General features: G+C 45.6%; 3 protein-coding genes across 3 annotated transcripts; all 3 read right to left on the minus strand.

Moving 5' to 3' along the window:
• Positions 1 to 3,973: 3,973 nt before the first annotated feature.
• On the minus strand, positions 3,974 to 4,223 carry DFJ58DRAFT_728785 (uncharacterized protein; the record flags this gene model as incomplete). The annotated part of the gene is made up of 2 exons (XM_041385634.1): positions 3,974 to 4,018; positions 4,077 to 4,223. The coding sequence occupies 2 exons, from the start codon at positions 4,221 to 4,223 to the stop codon at positions 3,974 to 3,976; spliced, it is 192 nt and encodes a 63-aa protein (XP_041243225.1).
• Positions 4,224 to 14,379: 10,156 nt separating this feature from the next.
• Positions 14,380 to 14,691, minus strand: DFJ58DRAFT_661483 (uncharacterized protein; the record flags this gene model as incomplete). The annotated part of the gene is made up of 2 exons (XM_041382219.1): positions 14,380 to 14,606; positions 14,637 to 14,691. Coding segments are annotated over 2 exons (282 nt in total), but the record flags the coding sequence as incomplete, so codon positions are not given.
• A 2,357-nt stretch (positions 14,692 to 17,048) lies between these two features.
• Positions 17,049 to 18,092, minus strand: DFJ58DRAFT_842061 (uncharacterized protein; the record flags this gene model as incomplete). Its single annotated transcript, XM_041392781.1, has 7 exons — positions 17,049 to 17,090; positions 17,149 to 17,170; positions 17,196 to 17,239; positions 17,407 to 17,475; positions 17,584 to 17,603; positions 17,655 to 17,993; positions 18,047 to 18,092. The coding sequence occupies 7 exons, from the start codon at positions 18,090 to 18,092 to the stop codon at positions 17,049 to 17,051; spliced, it is 582 nt and encodes a 193-aa protein (XP_041243227.1).
• Positions 18,093 to 19,796: the final 1,704 nt, after the last annotated feature.

Genomic DNA, 19,796 nt, shown 5'->3' on the forward strand with positions numbered 1-19,796 from the left:
ACTTAGAATAAAATACAGTAGTCTTAACTTGATAGTCATTACACGATAGTCTTCACTTGATAGTCTAATATGATTGTTGATTACTACATAATACATAAGCTGTGAGGGTTAGGATTATTATGGAAGATATGACAGTCATGGTTATTAAGAAAGCTTATATTATGCCTAGCAAGTTAAGACTATTGAGTTAAGCACAATCATACCTTAGTCTAGTAAGCACTGTCAAAGCTTGTGACCTTCTGGTAACCGTTGTGGCAAAATCATATTTTGCTGATGTATATATCTTGTGATTGTAACTTTCTTGCACCAGTGCACAGTGATTGCCTTGAATTTCGAGTTTTTTTGTATTTAGAGATACATACCACTGAGCAGATACTGTTTCACGGGACTGGACAGATACACTGGAAGCCAATCTATCATCATTATACATAGGTGTGATCATAGCAAACCTGATGGCAGTCCCTGATGATTTTGTTTTTTAGGTTTCTCCTGATGTTTTAGAATTTTTTCCCACACAAGGCTGACAACAAAAACATTGAACCTGCGAAGCTCAGACACACCCAATAAATTGTATTTTGCTCATATCCTCCCTCAAATCATGTTGTTTGAGGAAATATGATCCCCAACATCCCTTCGATAGATATGCAATATATAAGGATACTAGGACAACAGGATTTATTCCTGTTGTGCTAGTGTGCTTACCCTTGGTGCAAGGCCTGACATCAAAAATCACCCGATATGTAATATTTTGCTCATATCTCACTCAAAGTCTTATCCTTGTGAGACAGATCTGAATTTGTGACAGGCCCCTGAGATCAAGTTCTATCTGCTTGTGAATGCCTGAATGCATTGAGGCTAGACCATTGCCAACATGGAAAGCATTGACCTTACAATTGCTGAAATACACACAGTATATGGGATTTGGCTCATATCTCACTCAACTCTTATCCATTTGGGAATGGGCTAAATTCTGCCAGGACCCGTGAGATCTAGGGCTATCTGCATGTCAATGCCTGAGGCATCGAGGCTTGATATCAATAAACATCAAAAGCATCAAACTCTGATGGTGAATTCACTTGGTATATAGTATTTTGCTAATGTCTCACTCAAATCACATCCGTTTAAGATGATCTAAATTCTGATGGGCCCCTGAGAGCGTGGGCTATCTGGATGTAATACCCGAAAGCCTCGGGGCACTCGGCACTCGGAACTCGGCACTCAGAACTCGGCACTTGGCACTCGGAACTCGGAACTCAAAACTCAGCACTCAGCACTCGGTAGTCAGTATATACATAGTATGGTGCAAATATCTCACTCAAATTATATCTGTTTGAGACAATGTGAATTCTGCCACACCCCTGAGATTGAGGGCTATCTACATGTTCATGCCTGAAAGCATCAAGACCCGACATCAATAACATCGAAAGCATCAAACTTCTGATGCCAACATTCACCCGGCATATAGTATTCTGTTCATATCTCACTCAAATCACATCCGTTTGAGATGATCTCAATTCTGACAGGTCCCTGAGAGCGAGGGCTATCTGGGTGTTAATACCCGAAAGCATCAGGGCACTCGGAACTCGGAACTCGGAACTCGGAACTCGGAACTCGGCACTCAGCACACAGCAGAAAGCTTGATTGCAACACTGAAGGCACTGAGGTGGATGAGGGAACACCTCGTGACAGTGATTGAATGCCTGAACGCATCAGGGCACTCAGCACTCGGCACTCGGCACTCGGCACTTGGAACTCAGAACTCAGAACTCAGCACTTGGCACTCAACACTCGGGACTCATTCACCCTGTATCTTGGATTGTGCATATATCTCACTCAAATCATATCTATTTAAGACTATCTAAATTCTGATGAATCCCTGAGATCTAGGGCTATCTGCATGTCAATGCCCGAAAGCATCAAGAGCCGACATTAAAAACATCGAAAGCATTGAACTTCTGATGCCAAAATTCACCCGGTATATAGTATTTTATTCATATCTCACTCAAATCACATCCGTTTGAGATGATCTAAATTCTGATGGGTCCCTGAGAGCGTGGGCTATCTGGGTGTTAATACCCGAAAGCATCGGGGTACTTGGCACTCGGAACTCAGAACTCGGAACTCGGCACTCAGCACTCGGCACTTGGTACTCAGCCCTCGGTAGTCAGTGTGTGGTATTCATTTGGCACTCAGAACTCGGCACTCAGCACTCGGTAGTCAGTATATACATAGTATTTTGCAAATATCTCACTCAAATTATATCCATTTGAGACAATGTGAATTCTGCCACACCCCTGAGACCAAGGGCTATCTACATGTTAATGCCCAAAAGCATCAAGACCCGACATCAAAAACATCGAAAGCATTGAACTTCTGATGCCAAAATTCACCCGGTATATAGTATTTTATTCATATCTCACTCAAATCACATCCGTTTGAGATGATCTAAATTCTGACGGGTCCCTGAGAGCGAGGGCTATCTGGGTGTTAATAACCGAAAGCATCGGGGCACTCGGCACTCGGAACTCGGCACTCGGAACTCGGCACTCGGAACTCGGCACTCAGCACTCGGTAGTCAGTATATACATAGTATTTTGCAAATATCTCACTCAAATTATATCCATTTGAGACAATGTGAATTCCGCCACACCCCTGAGATCAAGGGCTATCTACATGTTAATGCCCGAAAGCATCAAGACCCGACATCAAAAACATCGAAAGCATTGAACTTCTGATGCCAAAATTCACCCGGTATATAGTATTTTGTTCATATCTCACTCAAATCACATCCGTTTGAGATGATCTACATTCTGACAGGTCCCTGAGAGCGAGGGCTATCTGGGTGTTAATGCCCGAAAGCATCGGGGCACTCGGCACTCGGCACTCGGCACTCGGTAGTCAGTGTGTGGTATTTTGCATATATCTCACTCAAATTATATCTGTTTCAGACAATCTAAATTTGCCACACCCCTGTGATTGAGGGCTATCTACATGTTACTGCCCGAAAGCATCGAGACCCGACATCAAAAACATCGAAAGCATCAAACTTCCAATGCTGAAATTCACCCGATATGTAGTATTTTGCTCATATCTCACTCAAATCACATTTGTTTGAGATGATCTAAATTCTGACGGGCCCCTGAGAGCGAGGGCTATCTGGGTGTTAATACCCGAAAGCATTGGGGCACTTGGCACTCGGAACTAAGAACTCGGAACTCGGAACTTGGAACTCGGAACTCAGAACTCAGCACTCGGCACTCAGCACTTGGGACTCGGCACTCAGCACTTGGGACACATTAAATCACATCTGTTTGAGATGATCTAAATTCTGATGGGCCCCTGAGAGCATGGGCTATCTGTGTGTTAATGCCTGAAAGCATCGGGGCACTCTGCACTTGGCACTCGGCACTTGGTACTCAGCACTCAGTAGTCAATATATTGTATTTTGCATATATCTCACTCAAATTATATCCATTTCAGACAATCTGAATTCTCCCACACCCCTGAGATTGAGGGCTATCTTCATGTCAATGCCCGAAAGCATCGAACTTCTGATGCCAAAATTCACCCGGTATATAGTATTTTGCTCATATCTCACTCAAATCACATCTGTTTGAGATGATCTAAATTCTGACAGGCCCCTGAGAGCGAGGGCTATCTGGGTGTTAATACCCGAAAGCATCGGGGCACTTGGCACTCGGAACTCGGAACTCGGCACTCGGAACTCGGAACTCGGAACTCGGAACTCGGAACTCGGAACTCGGAACTCGGAACTCGGAACTCGGAACTCGGAACTCGGAACTTGGAACTCGGAACTCGGAACTCGGAACTCGGAACTTGGAACTCAACACTTAGTGCTCAGCACTTGGTAGTCAGTATATCTTATTTTGCACCTTTCCCAAGTACATACCCTTAATTTCAGAATGAAGTCCAGATGAAATCCAATGAAGTCCGAAGGACTTCCGGAGACTGGCTACTCTGATGGAGTGCTGGAGGACTTCTGGATGAGCACAGGAACCTTCCGGAGGAGTATAGAAACTTCTAGAGAAGTACAGGAAACTCTGGAGGAGTTTCACCTGCTGCATAGGGTCCGAAGATAAGACTTCTGAAGGTAAGCTTCCTAGATGGAAGCACATGGAGGAGAGACTGCAAGGGACAGAGTCCAAAGCAGGATCAGATAGGAGGAGTGGTCCAGAGGACAGGATGTCTGAAGGTTGCGCCATCTGAATGTTCAGATGTCCAAAGGTTAAGATGTCCAAAGGTTATGATGTCTGAAGGTCATGATGTCCAAAGGTTACAATGTCCGAAGGTTTTGATATCCGAAGGGTAAGATGTCCGGAGATCCAAAGGTCCGGAGATCCAAAGGTCTGGAGGTCAGCAGGAGTGGACAGGATTATAGGACAGGAGAATAAAGGCTACCATGGACAAGGTCTGGAGTAGAAGCAAACAGAGGTAGGCTACACTTAGGTGGAGTCAGAGATAACAGGAAGTAGACATAAGTCTTGGAAAGACAGGAAGTGCCAGAAAGGCAAAGGTCCAGCTTAAGGAATCAATCCTTAAGCTTGGATAGAGATGGAAGGACAAATCCAAAGGTTTGGAAGTCCAGCCTAAGGAATCCTTCAGGTTGGACTCGGATCTCAGTACACTTCACTTGATTTTTGATATCCGGGACTCCATAGTCGGAACTTGAGTCTTGAATCTCGGGTGTCGGGTGTCGGTTGTCGGTTGTCGGGTGTCGGGTGTTGGGTGTTGGGTGTTGGGTGTTGGGTGTCGGGTGTTGGGTCTCGATGGTCGGGACTCAATATTTGGGACTCGTTGGTCGGGACTTGATACTCGATTGTTGGGATTCAATGGTCGGGCATTGGGTTTCAGGACTCAAATCTCGGGCTTTGGGACTCGGGTTTCAAGACTCGGTAGTCGGGACTCAATGGTCGATTGTCGGGATTTGATAGTCAGGGCTCGGATATTGGTACACTTCACTTGATTTTCGGTAGTTGGAACTTGGCATTTGGCATTTGGTAGGCTTGAATGATGTTGGCTTTCAAAGATCTATTATCATATATTGCTCAATGAAATACCAGACGATCGGAAGTGTGCTGGACATCACATATTCATTTGTCGAGACCCGGGTCTCGGAACTCGGTACACTTCGCTCGAGTTTCCACTTCACCCCTTTGCAAGGCTCCATGCCATACTACATCATTAGATGACTTTGAATTATTACCTCCATGATATACAACTAGCTGAGCTCCATCATGTCTACAATTATCATTCTCCTGGGCCCACCGTTTATATTATATACCCCTACGTCGGCCTACCCATCTATGCAATATATGTCTACCATTGGCCCACCCGTATATAATAAATCTTTCACACCGCTCCCTCAGCCCACTCGTCTACAAAATAATACCAATATGTCGGCCCACCCGTCTACAAAATAATATTAATTCGTCGGCCCACCCGTCTAATATGATATATATCTGGGCCCACCTGTCTATGTGATAACAAGCACCCTTGATATACCTGGCTATTTGATACATATCTACCTTGGTACACCCATCTACATAATATCCAACTACCTCGGCCGATCCGTCTATTGAAAATTCATGTCCATCGGCCCACCCATCTACTTTACATATTCCCCACCTGGGCCAACCCGTCTCCATCGGGAATAATAACACTCCCGGCCCATCCGTCACAGTCGAGGATATATCTACCTTCGGCCCATGGTCCGCTGGCCCGTATCATACGGGATATTATGCACGTCCGTTCACTCGTATAATACGGAGATATGTTACTGCAATATGTGGAGGGAGTTCCAGAACATCCTTCTTGAGGGGATCCGGAATGGAATTCGGATCACTGAGGCAGCCCAATCTGAGGCCACTGAGAAGGATGCTGACGAATCCGGATCCGCTGGGGACATGGAGATGGATGGCTAAGGATTTCCGGATCCGCTTTCTCTGCTACTAATGTACTTGTATATCCGTTTTGTATATTCATTGTATAGCAATAGGACCGGGTTTGTCTGGATATGCGGTGTGGAAAGCCGAGACTAGATTGGACACGTTTCCGAGTTCCGTGGCTAGTAATCACGAAGTCTCTTCATCCATTCCTTCGTATCCGGACCATCGGACGAGGTATAAGAGTTGGCACTGACATCTACGACAGTCTAGCTTCGAGTCTAGGATTTCGGATATCTCATATTCTGGTTCTCCGTCGACTTTGACCGGAGGTGGAGGGGGCTGGATACGATTAGGAATTGTGTTCAGAACGGATGGTTCTAACTGTGAGACGTGGAAAACGGGATGGATGGATTTCATGGATTCAGGAAGTCGGATGGTAGAGGAATGTGTACCCGGACAAGATATGACTTCAAAACGGACCTAGGTTCTTTTCCGAGAGTTTCTTAGATGGGCGAGTGGACCGGAAGTACTTAGCCTTGACAAATACTTGATCTCCGATATTGATATCCGGAGCGGGTTTCCATCTAGCGTCCACAGGTCCTTGATATCTTTCTTGGGCGTGAGCCATTTCTTCTCGGAGGAATTGATGAAGGTCGTCGAGGTCTATAGCATAGTCGCAAGCACGGATGGAGGATAGATCGCGTTCCGGATGGATGGATATGTTCGGATGATAACCCTTATTAGCAAAGAAAGGTGATACTCCGGTAGTAGCACTTGGAGCGTTATTGTAGGCAAACTCTGCTAAGGGAAGGAGTTCCGACTAGTTGTCCTGCTGATAATTGCAATATATCCGAAGGTATTGTTCCAGGGTTTGGTTGGCACGCTTGGTTTGTCCGTCCCCTTCCGGATGATATCCGGATGTGAAGTGGAGGACCATATCCAATGCTTTTCCTAAGGACCGGAAGAAGTGGGATACGAATTCTGTACCACGGTCCGAGGTAACATGGGACAGAACTCCGTGCTTGGAAAACATGTGAAGTAGGAACAGGCGAGCGAGGTCAGGAGAGGTAATGGTATCGTGAGTCGGGATGAATATTGCTTGCTTGGATAGTCGATCTATGATAATGAGGATGGCTGTAAAGCCGGATGAGTCCGGAAGTTGCTCTATGAAATCCATAGAGATGGAATTCCATGGCTTTTCTGGTATGGAGAGTTGTTTGAGCAATCCATAGGGTTTATGTCTCAGAACCTTGGCTCGGGCGCAGGTAGTGCAGGATCGGACGTAGTCCTTAACATAGGTGCGTATACCCGGCCATGTATACTCGCGTTGGATGAGGTCTAAGGTTCGGTTTTGACCAAAGTGTCCGGATAAGGGGTGATCATGAGTATTACGGAGGACGCGAAGTCGGAGGTTATCGGATTCTGGAACATATATACGGTTGTCGCAACGGAGGAAACCACTATCGTCCACTGTCCATCTCAGATCCGAAGGTACCGGAAGATGGTTGGTTGCAGTAGGGTCATTAGGGAGCGCGGTCAGGATGTCTTTCCGAAGGTCATCAATATCCATTAGAACAGCTGCTCTAAGAACCGGAGGTGCTAAGGTTGAGGCTCGTAGGGACAGAAGCTAACTGTTCGGACGTGAATACCGGACGGAAGTTATGAGGGTTAACTCGAGCGTAGTCCTTATCCCCCTCTTTGGGATAGACATCCCAGCGTCTAGTAAGGGAATCCGGTTTAACTCCAAGTTTTCCTGGGACGGAAACGGATGATGAGGTTGAACTGATGGAGGAATTCTGACCAGCGAGCCTGACGGCGAGAGAGGAGTTTGGTAGTGGCGAAGTACTCAAGGTTTTTGTGGTCCGTAACAACATCTACAGGCTCGGCCGAGCCTTCTAGATAATGTCGCCAGGTCCGGAAAGCTTCGTATATAGCTAGGAGTTCCTTGTCGTGGGTGTCATAGTTGAGTTCCGGAGCGGTTAGTGTACGAGAGTAAAACGCTACCAGACGAAGCTCTGAGTCTGGACATACAATGGAAAGTATTCCAGGCTATAGCATAGTCAGAGGCATCGGTTTCCACTACTATAGGAACATCTGGCATCCAATGTGTAAGCACTGGAGCAGGTAGTGAAAGCTTTCTTGAGCTCTTCGAAGGATTTCCGACAATCTTCGGAAAAGTTCCACAGGAGCATCCTTGCGTGTAAGCCGTGTTAAACGAACCACGATATCCGAGTAGTTGAATATAAACCGTCTATAGAAATTTGCGAATCCGAGGAAGGACTGGATATCCTTGACTTTCCGAGGTTCTGGCCAGTCAGTAATAGCTTGGATCTTCTCGGACGACATAGTCAAGCCAGTCCGGAGATAGGAGGTATCCGAGGTATTCAACGGAAGTGGAATGGAATTCGCATTTTTTCGGGTTTGGCATAGAGACGATGTTTACAGGAGTCGACAGGAGTACTTCTCGGACGTGTTGTTTGTGGGATGCAAGATCATGGGAATAGATAAGGATGTCGTCCAGATATATGATAACGCATACATCCAGCATATCAGCAAACACAGCTATTGACAAAGTGTTGGAATGCTGCTGGAGCATTAGTGAGACCTTCCGGCATTACCAACCATTCATAAGAGCCATAGCGCGTTCGGAAGGCAGTCTTCCATTTCGTCCCCTTCCTGCTATCCGGACGAGATGATAAGCGGATCGGAGGTCGATTTTGGTATAAACTTTAGCGCGGCTTGGAGAGTCTAATAGGTCGGCAATGAGGGGTAACGGATATCAGTCTTTCTTAGTGATCTGGTTGAGTCCACGGAAATCCACACAAAGGCAGAGAGAGCCGTCCTTTTTCTTGACAAATAGGACTGGAGCTCCGTGAGGAGAGGATGAGGAGCAGAGGAGTCCAGAGGCAATATTTTCATCAAGAAACTTCTGGAGGGCTACAAGCTCAACCGGGGATAGAGAATAGATAGTTCCGAGGGGAGGACTAGTTCCTTCTTCCAGATCTATGTTCAGATCATAAGGACGATGTGGAGGAAGTTGGCCAGCCTTTCCCTTGTCGAAGACATCCGCAAACTCGTGATAGTCCGAAAGGGATTTTGGATAGATCCTGGAGGATCGGACGAGAGAGACGCGGACCGGAGATCGACACCGGATGGACGAAGGTATATACTGAACTGGACCGATCCTTCTAACTTGCAGGCCCGGCAAAAAGCAACTGCATTGATTAGGGATATGTTAGGAACAGTGTTATCAGCGGAGGGTATGGATGTAGTCGGAGGAGGTATGGTTTCCGTCGAAGGAGGGATATCCGAGGACGGAAGTGACGTCGGAGGGGTCGATGGCATTCCATGAGATGTCGTCCGGAATTCGATGCTGCCCAAAACCCAGTCAATCAACGGATTGTGTCGGGTGAGCCAGCTATATCCAAGAACGATAAAACAAGATGAATCCAAAGGGGTAACGTAGAACGTATCGGAGGTGACTACACCGGACAGGAAAATGGACGGACAAATCTATAGCTTCGGAAATAGTATTATTACAAGTACCATCAAACAAGCGGAGCGGAATCGAGGATATCGGATATGTAGGGATTTTATGTTTTCGGACGAACGCAGTGTCTATGAAACAATGAGAAGAACCACAATCTACAAGAGCTGGAAAATCAGGATATGGATGGGAGTGACGGAAGTGAAACATATGGACAGAGGGAAGTCGGATCCGAGAGCGCGACAGCAGTTGAGTCTTAACTCCTTTGTGCAGGCAGAGTCAACGCGACCCTCTTCCTGCATGGAGCTAGGAGGGTCGCGGACTATTTTTTTGTCTCAGTAGAGACCTCCGGTTTGACTTCCGGAGCTGACTACTGCAGCTGCGGCCCTTGGCAGCGCGCGAAGTAGACTTATTGCATTCCCGAGCCGTATGGCCGGGTCCGCCACAGAACAAGCAGAGTTTCTTGTCCAATCTTCTCTGCCGCTCTTCGGACTGTTAACTTTCGTCCTTACCCAGCTTGGAATTAAGGTCTGGAACCCTAGGAGCGGATGAGCTCGAGGACGCGGATGGCTTTGCAGATTTCTGATTATTGGAGTTGGAGTTTCCAGATTTGTTATTTCCGGATCCGGACGCATTGGCGTTGGTCCGGTCAGAAGCGGATTGCTTAGGGGTAGTGAGATGAAGCGGGTTTAGTCTCTCGGGAGATCTCTCCCTTCCGTTCCCAGTATCGGGCAGTCGATAGTCTGAGCGAGGGTTTTGTATTCGGAAAGAGTAGAGGGTTTACCCATGCGACTGATTTCATCCTTGATAGTGGGCCGGAAGTCCGTTATAGAACTGGCGTCGTAAGGCTCCGTCGCCCCAGCCACGGACCTGCGAAGCAAGACGCTGGAATTCCACAACATACTTGTTGATGCGCTGTCCGTCACGCATGTGGAGCTGTTCGAGCTGCATTTCTGCATCACCGGATGGGTCGTGAGGTCCGAAATTGGTTTGGAGTTCAAGCATGAACGCGGAATAGTCGCTCATCCAATCCAGACGATCATCCAAATCATCGGACAGGAGATCCGGTTCAAACCATTCAAGAGCCATACCCTTAAGGTAGGATTGGGTGAAGTTGACTTTAGCCCTTCCAGGTACGGAAAGCCTTAGGCTTGCTCTGGAAGTTAAGCTCACACTGGACGAAGAACGCACGTAGCTTCCATGGTTCGGATCCGTCAAAGGTATCCGGTTCGCGGACCTTGACTTTGGAATCTTCGGATGCGGGTGCGCAACGATTACTTGTGAGCAAGGTTATCGATGGCTTCTGATAGTTGAAGCATAACTGCGGTCCTGTGGGTTTAGGCCATCGTTTTCATCGTCATCATCATCCGGATCATCGTCCGGATCACCACCATTATCATCGGGTGGATTACCAGGGAAATCATCATCACCATCATCAGGATCATCATCATCGTCCGGAGGTCCTGCGGCAGGAGTGCGCGTAGGGGTTTCCAGGTGTCGACGATTAAGGAGTTCGGATATGGTTTGAGCGGGTCCGCGACTAACACATCGCTGAGAGAAACTGGTGAAGGTGTTGACTATGGGTGTCGGATCACGACGGAGGGAGGTAAGTCCGACCGCGTGCAGAGTTGTTTGTGTCTTGGTTGGAGGCATGATAGGTGTAAGTAACTCGGAAAGGTATGAGTTTGAATATACTGTTAAGACCGTACTCAAGTAGTATCGGATCCGAAGGGCTTCGGCCTCAGCTCGTGCACTGTGCCCCTTTCCCGAGTCTTGCCCCTTATTTCAGAGTGCTAGAGTATTGCGTCTAGTGAGACGGATAAGTATCGTAACAGATCCATTAAGGCTTCCAGATATCGAACATATATAGTAACGGCTAATCCGGATCGGATCCGAACTAGAAACTAATGGGTGAAGACTGTCTGAAGACAGAGGCAGATATATAGACTATAGGAATCAATCCTAAGTCTCAGAGTAGACAAGAGTATCGTACTCAAGTCCGGACGGATAATGGAGGGACTCAGAGTCCAGACAGAATGAGTGCAATCTAAGATGATATTCAAACTGATCTACTACAGTGCATGTACAAGGGTGTATATACTACAGATAACTAACGGAATGATCAATCAGCAATGGTGCGAGGCTATGTACGAAGTATAAGCAAAGTATGTGTACAGCGTACTGGTAAGTTGGATGGATAACGTATCATAACCGGGAATGAAGTCTAAGCTAAAGCGGATCAGTAAGTGTAGCGGATCAGTAAGCATAACGGAAGTAAAGGATAACCGGTATACTGGTGTACAGGAATGCCGAAAGGAGATGAACGATAGTTAGAGTTATATGAACAGGACATGAAACAAGGATTAGATCGGATCTGTGGACCAGACGACGGATATGTCCATTGGATCTGGATCAGATCTGAGATCCGGATCTTCGGATCTGTACCCAGGAATATGGTATATGACAGAGATGAAGGATGACCTTGGTGACTGGATTAAACACCGTCTGAAGTGGGGCATCAAGGACCAGGGTTCTGTGGCACTCGATGCTATCAACCGCTGTGAAATATCTGTGGAGGATCTACAGGCTCAGTGGACTGACCAGCAACAATTGCAACTCTCAATTCACGCTCGTGAGTAACCACTCAATATGCACACAACGAGTACTTATGTTAAATTTGTCCTCAGATGCTCCTGCTCACCTCCGAAAAGAACTCGACACTGTCCTGGCTCTACAATCCGATTTGGATGCCTCTGATCAAGCCTTGCAGGCTACAAGGACTACGCTAGAGAAGGATGCAGCATCCAGTGATACCCTTGACGTCCTCGAGAGCCTACAGAGGGGCCATGATCAGCTCATGGCCAAAGTTGAAGCACTGTATTCTTCTCTAAATGTACATGACAGGTTTCCCAAGCTCGATGGAGTCAATCTTGACTTTGTCCGTGTACTTCTTATTGCATGTGATCTCAAGATGAATATTCGGAAGCGCGCTGTGACAATCATATTGGCGCTAGTCATGTATACCTGCATAAACCTCCAATAGGTGGACCAAAGTTATCCCTCATATCATTCACTACTCCCCTATCAGCAGTCTTCACTTGTCTCAGCCATAACCCTTGTCCAACACTATTCCGCACTTTCCCGCACTATGTGCGCACATTCCCACAGCGCTATTCATGCTCCCGCGATTTATCCGACACTATTCCCGCGCTTATAGCGCTATCAGAACTACCAGCAATGTGTCTATAGGAGCATTAGTGCATGTCCGCTCTACCTAGTGCTTGTTCCCGCGCCTAGCGCTAGTCCAACGCGCTGTTCTCGCGCTCTAGGAATCACCCGAAATGTCGGAATCCATCCATGGTCCATCCTACCTCATTGGTATGTAATTTGCCTTGCCTCGAGTTTGTAAAAAGTGCTACAGTCTTATTACATGTATATCCTATCCCTTCCGAGTCCGAGATGGTATAGTTTACTAGTATAAGAAGCCTATGGTGACTACTTTGACATTACTTCCCTTCGACTGTATCTCCTTCCCTTAGGTTTTACTTAGAAGTAGTCACCCCTTTAGTTGCACTCTATGGCCCCTATTTGACTTTCCTTACCCTTGCAATCAATACCTCTGATCTCACTCGCTATCCATTACCCTCCTTTGACTCAGTGTCCGCTTTCCTGACTTCCGCTCTTTCCCACGCAATTAGCGCTCTATCTTGCGATGCGCTATTCCCGCGCTCTAGCGCTCTTTTGGGTCTTTTGATCTTAAGTTGTTCTTAGTAGCTTTTCCCTCAGGTCAAACGTTCTTGCATCTTTGTTGCAAGTATAGCAGCATAGGCAGAGCATTAGACATATACTGGCTGAGTACCTTAACAAGTGCCTAGTCAGGTTGTGTTTTTCACAGCATCCCCAGGCATTTCATCATCTGAGGACTCGATGATACCAGGCTTCCCTACCATCTCATTTCGTCCCTTAGCCCTCTTGGGCACCTTGCCTTTACTTACCTTGGGCACAGGCACCTCGGGAGACGAAGCTCTCTTCTCATCAGGTAACCGACACGAAAATGATAAACTCATACAATGCTTTATCTGATCTACAATATGTACAATATGTGTCATTATTGTACTTCACATTATAAAGCTTTAAATACCCAGACTACATAGGATGGAAATGGCCAAATGTGCATTCTTGATAGTCTTATTGCAAATACCTGCCAGCCTGTCATCGAGGTGGTATATTTTGTAACATCTGCCAGCTGCCGCAAAGTTAATGAGAGTCTCCATGGTCTCCAATTTGAGTATTAATGCCAGCACACTTGCAGTCCACTACAAGTCTGCCTTGTCCTGGTCACAACTTGTAAGCTTTGACAGGATTTTCTTCCTTCATAATTGTTAAAGGGTAGTGCTAAGATAGCGTGAGCCTCAGTCAATGGTAAAGAGACCATATTCCTAATGTACGAACCTAAGATAGTGCAAGCCTACAGGTAAGCTAATGAGGATGTTATCAACAGGAAGAACAAGAGCGTACACACCTCAGTCAATGGTAAAGAGACTGAGGTGCGACGAAGGCTTCTGGCTGCCTTAAGTCAAGAGAGAGAAAATAATTGTAACTAGGTGAGTGATGTGCAATGACAGGGGGAATATATACAGTGACAGACATGATATTAGAATGACACCAGGTTGGGTGCTCTGACAGATCATCTCAACAATAATATCTAGATAAATGCCAATATTAGATAAGGGTTTATATGGCCGGACTATTTTGGATCACATCAGTAAAACCTCGAGTCTATTTTCTGCCATTATGCCACTTTGCCCGCCTTGACACTGGCGCCAAGGCGTGAAAATTAATAAAAGGAGTGATACCTTGATCTTTCTGAAAATTTTCAAAGGCGCCAAAGCGTCTTCAATTGATTTAACCATGCAAAGGAGAAAAAATACGGATCAAGAGAGTCTTAAATTCAAATGGCAAACAAGTAGCTATATACAAAGTAAGTCAAAATGCAATCTCAAAGGCATGATGGTCAGCATATTTATTGACATAGTAAGTCTGAAATACGTCATAGGAATGATAAAACTTGAGCTCCTGCGGCAGGAATTCTGTGCCATACACAGGAATAAGATGGGCAGCACGATAGATAGCATCAATGTGAATGACGGCATGCTCCAGGGTATTGTTTGCTCTATATTCTGGACAAACTATCCACATTCCTGTGTCCTTGTCTGTGGTGTCGCCGACTTTTTTGAACTAACAGATCACAGCGCAGGGATACACTTCGCCCCAGTACTGGAATGAAAAAATGTGCAAACATGTGCAACTTCGAGGCCTCGCATGCAGCACATAGGTGAGATGGAGTGCTCGTCTAGGCGCAATCAAAAGTATTATTGGTGACGTGAGTGTGGCACCCGGTGGACATAATCATCGACCAATAAGCACATACTGATTGGTTACACCACACCAACCCCTCTGCATCAGGCATTGCTGGTGATGAACGCCTCCTTGGCAAACCTCACCCTTCAAACGCCACTGAAAGGTGACCCTAATATTAATGATGACTGGGCTGGGGTGTTGATATATTGGCGCCAAAGGCCACGGAAACTTGGAGACAATTATAGATACATGCTGTAGATGATGATCTTCGGTCTCACGATAGGACTTGGATAAATTAACGGAGGTAGATAACATTAAGTTGGTTGTTGAGGATTTTGACTACTTTAGTCTGAAGATGTGCCGACAATCAGGATACACAGCAACATGCGCTGTGGGCAGAAGTTGGTTTGCGGGGAATTGCGGAATCGTGGGATTGATATCCAAATTAGGCAATGAAAGCTCTCCTTTGATCTTGGAGAGAAGGCAGCTGCTGCCACTGTTGTTGCTGTTGCTGCTGCGCGTTGTCTTGATAACCGAGGGTCTTATTTAAATATGTGTAAGAATGTAATGACACCACAATTACACTTGATAAGACTTCTTGCCAGTCCTCGATTAACATGGTGTGACAATCATACCAGCGCTAGGTGCGTATGAGTGTCATAGGCATATTTTGCCTTGCCTAGAGGAAAAGAGTAAAGTGCTAGTCACCAGCGCTATTTAATTTCTAAGCTATCCGTTTTGGAACCACTTTTCTCCCATAGCGCACTACCTGGTCCGACACCTAGGTATTCCGTCCTCCCATGTCCTGCCTATGTCCACCTACCTCCACTGGTGCATTATTAGTCCTTAAATGTTGCTACTGATCAGTCGCAGGTCTTATTACATGTATCCTTGTGTTCCGCAGCACTGCATGTTCTATTACCTGTTGCTACATCGTGCCCTTGCCAGTGGTTGCTACTATTCTCGCCTACGCATTTCCGAACCCTACACAGTATGATAAAATGACCCGTTGCACATACAGTACTTTACTTCCCTTCCCCGGACCTTTGCTGGTGTCAGAGTCACTTTAGTCACTATATCTTAGTCTTGATGCAATCGATTCCACTCTCTCTGATCGTGTGTCGCTTGACTTGTTTTTAAAGTGCATGTCGCTAAAGTTCCCTCATAAGTTTGACTTTCGCAACATCGGGATCACTATCGGTAGTTGCGCTACAATGTAGTCGCTACCAGGCATTTCACTTGCACTGTCTTATCTTACTTCCGCTCTCACTCCCTTTGATTTCTTCTCGCTGTCGCTAGTCAGACGTCGCATAGCGCTATCACATAAAACAACTTGCATAGCGCCTTTCACTTATGCGCACATTTCTCTTTCGGAACTCACTTGTAGCTTATTGCTACAGCGCTACTTCATTAGTTTTTGGTCTTAGGTCGCTATAGGTTTTTTAGCCCTTCACGCTATTGCTTCCCTTGCTTATTAGTAGGGAGTTGCTTCAATAGCAGTCCTCTTGGGTCAAATACTACACTCACGCCTATTTGGATAAGTAGCGCTAGTTTTCTAACAGCCTAGTCGCTATTTCTCTTTCCACAACGATCTACAACTTTTCTCTTTCGTGGTAGATAATGTGTGAGTTCTTGGGAGGCTCGCTAAACCAATCAATTAGATTAACTTAGCTGGAGCTTTATTATCTCTGACTGAAACTATGGGTTTGTCTAGGATATACCGTCTAGACACTTAAACTGGTTTCTTGAATATACGATAAACTGGTGAGAACTGGTCTCACAAACTGTTGAGAAGCTGGTCTCAAATGTGACTACAATGACCAAAGCTTGTGTTGGTCAATATACAAATACCTGGTGAGAACACTGGTCTCGCAAATGACAACGATGGACCAAAGCTCGTGTTGGTCAGTAATGATACATGGTGAGAATGCTGGTCTCACAAAACTGAGTTTCTATCGTGAGAAACTTATGTAATCTCAAGGGAAATAACTGTCCCTGCACTTGTCTGGACAGTACTTAGAAAGGAAATGTGCTTTCTAAGCAGCAATCTGTTCAGTCTGAAGCTTCTTAGGTGAGAGTTCAATTGGTTCAAGTGGGAGATTCTATTTTTTTTGGGGGGGGAGAATGGGCTCTCCTTATATACATTTTGTGTGGGAATATTATGTAAGTAAAAAGGTGATGTAATGACTTCAGAATGTGAGAAGAGTATTCCAAAAACTGGAGCAGAATGTTCTAGCAGGTGCAAAAAACATTCCAGAATATTCATGGTAGGATAATGACATTATTATGAGTCATTATGAGTCATTGGAATGTTCTAGCAAATTCCATGGCACATTCTGGAATTGATGACATCATTATGACATCACTATGATATCATATCTTTCAACAGAATACCTGCAGGAGTGTGTGTGAAGTCCTATGACATCATTATGACATCATACCCTGTAGGTAAAATTTTACGAAGCATCTGATTAGTCAGAGCATCCTAATAGAAAAGTAAAGTAAAGAAACACTAGAGAAAACTACTCAGAAATAATGGAACAAATAATAGTACACAATACGCAGGCCTTTTAGATAGGTTTTTGTTAGGCTTTGAACTTTTCTCTATGGGTTTCTCTAGCCAAAGTGAATAAGCCAAAGGAAAGGCATTACCTTAACCTTAAATTTGCTTCTCATATCAACTAGGTCATTATGTGATTCCCATCTCACATCTGACTTTTTCTTCAAAACACGGTAGATTCATGAATCACTGAGGGAAAACTGAAACTATTGGACCAAGGTTTGATACCAAGGTATGGGTTGACTAGTCTGAGGACTAAGCTAACAGACTTTGTCTTTTAGGGGGATACCTAGTAGTCATGTCCATGCATGATTCCCAAATCATGCAGGACAGCGCTTACAAGAAAAGCAATTCATGTGCCTCGGGTGCAAGTCCCTCAACCGTCCAACCAGTCTCTGCCCCTTGCTGAATACCCCTGGCTGGTTGGGACCTTCGAATGTCACCCCAAAAGAAGACTTATTGATGACAACCCTTGACGCACTCTCCCCCGGGAAGAATAACTCGTCTAAACACCCGAACTCTAGGGGTGGAAACAATAGAGGCCAAGGACAAAGAGGTAGAGGGAAAAACAGCTTTAGAGGAGGTGAGGTGGCCTGAAATTTTAGCGGCTTCAAGCCATAAGAACCAGCAGCCCCCGTCAATCCCTTAGACAATATGCCAAAGCAGCTTAGATGGCGTCCTAATTGTACAATGTATGTGGTCATGTAGAGTGACATTATGATCATGACTTACTTTGAATAGCTTTGCGATTAAAACAACACTTGTTGGTTTTTGGCATCTCTGGTGTGAGGACCAAGAGATCTCATGCAAAATAGCATGAGGCCAATCACATCAACCAGATCTAAAGAGGCCCACATTTACTGGCTATTTGTACATAAGTTACTCATATAGGTAGGACAGGAAAGCCTTGGATCTATGAAAATACCTTCAATGGTGCCTATTTAGGTTGGATGTGCCGTGCAGAGATGCTGAAGTCCAAGGGAGCGGCTACCAGCCTCACTAAAGTATCCTTTCCTCCCTGAAGACATTGTCCCCATTCTTGGGTTTGGATAAGCTGGGCGGTGCGGGAGACTCTGGTTGTAGTCCCAACACTGTAGTCACAACTGCAAAAAACTTCTACAAACACAAAACAAATGGTCAATAATGGTAAAATGGTTTGAGGTCCCCCGGCCCCAGAGAGGGATCTGATTTCGTTGTCAATCGATCCCCTGATGAAAGGGCCAGGGGTTATGGTGACGGCGACATGGACGCTAACACTAAACTTTTCCCCCCCACAGCTAGATATTGGCACATCAGCCACCACAATCAATGCCCCCCCACACGACTCAATCAAACACAGGCCTCAACAAACCTCCCTACTCAGGGTGCACTCGCAATGATGCGAGACAACCCACAATGGGCTATAACGACCCCCAAGGTCATTCACAAACGAATGTTCACAAGCAAAAAAAAAACCCATAAGAAAAAGACTAGGGCGAACGTCAAAATAGCATCTCTTGATATGAGAGGGCGATGGCATGAGAGTGTTGACAAATGGCTTCATATAAATCAAATAGTCAAAGAGAGAAAAATAGGTATCCTAGCTCTACAAGAGACGCACCTGACACCCGAAGACAAGACATTGCTAAATGAAACTTTCAAGATGAGACTTTGAATAATCTTGTCAATACCCAGACAAACAAATGCCAAAGGAGTAGCTGTTGTTATTGATAAACACATGACAAACACAAAGAAATCAAAAAATGCACCTTGATAGCCAGAAGAGTGATGCTGGTAATAGTCCCCTGGCACAAAGATAACAAACTAGCAATACTAGTGGTGTACGCCCCAAATGATCCAACCAAAAATGCAGACTGTGGGAAACAATATAGAATGAACTGCCGAACTGCCGAAACCAGATGTAATGTTAGGAGACTTCAATCTGTAGAGGATGATCCAGACCACTTACCTCCTCCTAAAAGATGCTCAAGAGCAACCAAAGCACTTGTGCAACTCAAAGCCCATCTAAAAATGGAGGACAGTTGGCGCTATGAAAACCCAGATAGCCTAATGTATACCTACACTCAATCTGCCGCACAAGGGGGACGTAATCGAGGATTGATCGAATATATGTCACTAATGAATTCCTCCCATTCAGTAAGGAATGGGATACAGAAATAACGGGAATCCCGACAGCCATCTTATGATAACAGCGAGATTATTGGACAGGAGAATGCCCTTTGTTGGTAAGGGGAGATGGGCTCTTCAAACATCGATCCTGCAGGACGAAACTCTAAGTAAAAAACTGATGGACTTAGGGAATGACTTACACGCTGTGACAATCATATCAGCGCTAGGCGCATATGAGTGTCATAGGCATATTTTGGCCTTGTCCAGAGGAAAAGTAAGGCACTAGTCACCAGCACTATTCAGCTCCCAAGCTATCCGCTTTGGAACCACTTTTCTCCCATAGCGCGCTACCCGGTCCGACGCCTAGGTATTC

This window comes from Suillus subalutaceus (genome assembly GCF_016647625.1).
Source record: "Suillus subalutaceus strain FC151 chromosome Unknown DFJ58scaffold_63, whole genome shotgun sequence".
NCBI classification, from domain to species: Eukaryota; Fungi; Basidiomycota; class Agaricomycetes; order Boletales; family Suillaceae; genus Suillus; species Suillus subalutaceus.